Source organism: Salvelinus sp. IW2-2015, linkage group LG4q.1:29 (assembly GCF_002910315.2).
Source record: "Salvelinus sp. IW2-2015 linkage group LG4q.1:29, ASM291031v2, whole genome shotgun sequence".
Classification (NCBI taxonomy): domain Eukaryota; kingdom Metazoa; phylum Chordata; class Actinopteri; order Salmoniformes; family Salmonidae; genus Salvelinus; species Salvelinus sp. IW2-2015.
In genome coordinates this window covers 37546407-37551285 of record NC_036842.1, presented here as the reverse complement: position 1 = coordinate 37551285, position 4879 = coordinate 37546407, and the positions used below count along the sequence as shown (strand labels likewise).

The following is a 4879-nucleotide window of genomic DNA, read 5'->3' as shown; positions in this document are numbered from 1 at the left end:
TGTTCTAATACCTCATCTACTGGTTAAGGAATGTTCTAATACCTCATCTACTGGTTAAGGAATGTTCAAATACCTCATCTACTGGTTAAGGAATGACAGTGACACTTACGGCTGAAATGAGACCTTGAGACCACTGTCCATCATCCACTGCATTGGCTGGGCAGGCGCCAACCTGAGAGAGCACAGCAAAAGAGAGAGGGAAAGTTAGTCTGGACACACAAGTCTGGGAGAAAGTTAGTCTGGACACACAGGTCTGGGGAGAGAGTTAGTCTGGACACACAGGTCTGGGGAGAGAGTTAGTCTGGACACACAGGTCTGGGGAGAGAGTTAGTCAGGGCACACAGGTCTGGGGAGAGAGTTAGTATGGACACACAGGTCTGGGGAGAGAGTTAGTCAGGGCACACAGGTCTGGGGAAAGAGTTAGTCTGGACACACAGGTCTGGGAAAGAGTCAATCTGGTCTGGGGAGAGAGTCAGTCTGGTCTGGGGAGAGAGTCAGTCTGGTCTGGGGAGAGAGTCAGTCTGGGCACACAGGCCTGGGGAGAGAGTCAGTCTGGGCACACAGGCCTGGGGAGAGAGTCAGTCTGGTCTGGGGAGAGAGTCAGTCTGGGCACACGGGCCTGGGGAGAGTGTAAATCAGGCCCGGGGAGAGTGTAAATCAGGCCCGGGGAGAGTGTAAATCAGGCCCGGGGAGAGCGTAAATCAGGCCCGGGGGGAGCGTAAATCAGGGCCGGGGAGAGTGTAAATCAGGCCCGGGGAGAGTGTAAATCAGGCCCGGGGAGAGTGTAAATCAGGCCCGGGCCACTCAGACGGGTTGAATGACTAGAGCATGAGTTACAGTTAGACGTTACTACCCAGTAGACACAGCTGGGCAAAACTGGTTGAAAAGACRTCATAATTACATTATTTCAACCAGTGAATTGCCCCCTGGGTAGGCCCCATACCGTACTGATAACTCTGGAGCGCTTACCTTCCCTTGGGCCACCAGTTCCCTCTGGGCGGCTGAGGCAGCTTTGACCAGAGCGCTGGTGGCGGCTGCGATCGATTTGGCCGCCTCCAGGATCTGCTCCTCGAAGTTCAGGCTCTCGTCCGCTTCCTGTTAACAAAACACAGAGAATGTTGGAGTCAGGAAACACGTTAAACACGCCATAACCTACTTTATGGCGCGACAAGTTGAGGACGCGGTTACAATACACATCCTRAGTGGTGTTAATAGGCCTGTTCTACTCTACACCACTATGATGAGCACAGAAGGTGTCAACTACAGTATGTAACTCAAGCCCTCGACTCAAACATGAACATCTAAATGGATATCTAGACATTTTAAGTGGACGGTATCATTACTGTARGGGTGTTCAAAGTGGACAGCGGACAGCTAACTAGTCCAGGAGGCCTCTACCCTTGCGGTCAAGACTGCGTAAACCTTTGCACAAGGAGTGGAGCACCAACACATGGTCTCTGATCCATAGGTGGAGGGTTAGTGTGTGACTTTGTAACACGCAGAGAGGCTTAGCTGGCTGGGCGAGGCATGGGGACCTCCTGACGYGGGCAGAAAAAGCCTCCTGACCTTGGGTTTGGTGCGGGGCCTCAGCAGCTCCAGTTTCCTGGCGGCCGCTTCAATGGCGGCAGCAGCTCCCAGAAGCTCGTTCTCAGCGATGACCGTGGGGTCCTCGGGGTCCACCCATTCCGTTCCTGTTGACACACACAAACGACATGTTAGTGCTAAACAACAGTACTCTTATTTATGGTCACTATGAGGCATTACTGAATGCTCCTGTACAGTACATCACATGGTTATCTTCATAACAGTTTTTGTCACAGAACATTATGCCACAAAGTTGTACTTTGAAAATGGAATGGTAATAAACATTCATTTTGCAGGTATATACATTGTGTTGGGAGCCCATTGGTCCAGTGCATCACATTCAACATCACATGGTTACCATATATACACTGTTATAGTTCTCTTCTAAAGGAATATAGATTTCCTTTCCACCAGTGAAAAAAGTGATTTAAAAAAAAGTTAAGTTAAAAAGTTATCCTTTTGAGATARAACTATAATAAATCTATTCACGCCACCAAATAACTGATTAAAACACACTGTTTTGCAATGAAGGTCTACAGTAGCCTCAACAGCCCTCTGTAGGGTAGCACCATGGTGTAGCCAGAGGAAAGCTATTTTCCATCCTCCTCTGGGTATATTGACTTCAATACAAAACCTTGGAGGCTCATGGTTCTCACCCCCTTCCATAGACTTACATAGTAATGATGACGACTTCCGGAGGACGTCCTCCAACCTATCAGAGCTCTTGCAGTATGAACTGACATGTTGTCCACCCAATCAAAGGATCAGAKAATTAATCTAGTACTGAAAGAATAAGCTACAGCTAGCTAGCACTGCAGTGCATAAAATGTGGTTGACTCAAAGAGAAAGACAATAGCTGAACAGTTTTGARMAAATTAGCTATATATATTTGATTGTATTCTTTTTTCACTTTCACTTATCTAGCTAATGTAGCTAGCTAATTTAGCCTACTCAAACACTCGGTTCAAACAGAAAGGAATTATATTTATGTTAGCTAGCTGGCTAAGGCTAAGTGATGATGCTGTTTGTATGTGGCAGCTACAAAAGTGAACTGTTTGGGCGGGTGATCGGGGGTGTATTTATTCCGCAGATTCTGTTGAAAAACTTTTCTTAAACTAAAGCAAACGGAACGAAATGGGGATAAACCTACCTGACTTTGTACTAATGATTACACCCTAGATCAGCTTAGATGCAGGCAAGAGTGTGCAAGGCGGTATTGAATGTGTCACTGTCTGTCACCTTGATTACTCAAATTTGTCTCTTGACCTGTGCACCTATGTTATAAACTTTAATTTGTAGCCTAGGTTGTAGCAACCTCATGATGGGTATAGGGAAAATTTTAGTATCGTGTAGTAGCCTAAACCTATYGATGTTACATTCAGCTGGGTGAATGGAATATGAATGAGAGTCATCCATTATGCTAACACAAATAAAGACATGGTCATAAATCTCACTGATATTAAACGGCACAGACCGCCACTGCTTTCCACATCCTCTGTCCTACTCATGCCTTTAGATTGCTACTGTATTCATACTGCCGATATGATGGACAGCCTTTCAGTGGGCTGTTACCACGTACTGCTCACCACATCAATCTCCACGTCTTTTACCAGAGAGCAGATATAGACGTTCCTGTCTCATCGTCTGTTAAATCAAGACGTGKCATTATCACCAAGCCAGCGGCGAGGATTCCCTTTCAGGCTAAAGCATCTCTATCGGGGACTGCAGAAGATTGCTCTTGGGGGGGGGGGGGCTCTAGTATTTACCCTCTAAATCGGTGGGCGATGTGCTCATGGTGCTGTCTTGTTCTTGACACCTCCGGGATGGGGACTGGAGACGGCCGTGTGAAAGAGAAGGGCCCGTCGGGGCAGCAGTTAAGTGGGGGTGCTGTAAATTGAGCCTCAACGTTATGCGGGGCGGCCGCCCCCCTCTGACAGACTTGGGCTGAGTCTCATTCCAGAGGTGCTACCCTTCCATTCTTTCTGCCCTCGTTCGATGTGCTTAACAAATCTGACATGACTAGGTATAGGTGTAAGCAATATCTCCGCAGGGTTTCAGTCATACTGCTAACACCTATCCTGCCCTATTAGATGTGTGACGCGATAGCAAGCTAGGCAGAAGGGGAGCGGCACAACTTTCAGAAATTAAACTACAGCCATGGGAAGCTGCCATGCTTCCTCCTAAATAAACTACAGCCATGGGAAGCTGCCATGCTTGCCTACTAAATAAACTACAGCGTGGAAAAGCTGTCATGCTACCTACCTAAATAAACTACAGCCATGGGAAGCTGCCAGGCCGCCTCCTAAATAAACTACAACCATGGAAAGCTGCATGCTGCCTACTAAAATAAACTACAAGCCATGGGAAGCTGCCATGCTGCCTACTAAATAAAACTACAGCCGTGGAAAGCTGTCATGCTACCTTACTAAATAAACTACAGCCATGGGAAGCTGCCACGGCGCTCCTAAATAAACTACAGCCATGGAAAGCTGCCATGCTGCCTACTAAATAAACTACAGCCATGGAACTGCCATGCTGCCTACTAAATAAACTACAGCCGTGGAAGCTGCATGCTGCCTACTAAATAAACTACAGCCGTGTGAAAGCTGCCATGCTACCTACTAAATAAACTACAGCCGTGGAAAGCTGCCATGCTTCCTACTAAATAAACTACAGCCATGGAAAGCTGCCAGCTTCTACTAAAATAAACTACAGCCATGGAAAGCTGCCATGCTACCTACTAAATAAACTACAGCCATGGAAAGCTGCCATGGAAGCTGCCATGCTACCTACTAAATAAACTACAGCCATGGGAAAGCTGCATGCTCCTACTAAATAAACTACAGCCATGGAAAGCTGCCATGCTTCCTACTAAAAAACTACAGCCATGGAAAGCTGCCAATGGGAAGCTGCATGCTACTACTAAAGTAAACTACAGCCGTGGAAGCTACCATGCTTCCTAACTAAATAAACTACAGCGTGGAAGCTGCCAGGCCGCTCCTAAATAAACTATAGCCATGGGAAGCTGCCATGCTCCTACTAAATAAACTACAGCCGTTGGAAAGCTGCCATGCTTCCTACTAAATAAACTATAGCCGTGGAAGCTGCCATGCTGCCTCCTAACTAAACTACAGCGCGTGGAAAGCTGCCATGGGAAGCTGCCACGCTGCCTACTAAATAAACACTACTAGCGCCATCGGAAGCTGCCATGGGAAGCTGGCATGCTACCTCCTAAATAAACTACAGCCGTGGAAGCTGCATGCTTCCTACTAAATACTACAGCCGTGAAAAGAAA

The 4879-nt window shown here is 47.2% G+C and overlaps 1 protein-coding gene across 1 annotated transcript in view; it reads right to left on the bottom strand.

Annotated features, from left to right (window-relative positions):
- The window catches only part of tln1 (talin 1), a 167067-nt gene that overhangs the window by 11660 nt on the left and 150528 nt on the right, over positions 1–4879 (bottom strand). The window contains 3 exon segments of the mRNA XM_070442899.1: positions 110–172; positions 970–1095; positions 1567–1763. Coding sequence (XP_070299000.1) covers positions 110–172; positions 970–1095; positions 1567–1763 — 386 coding nt within the window.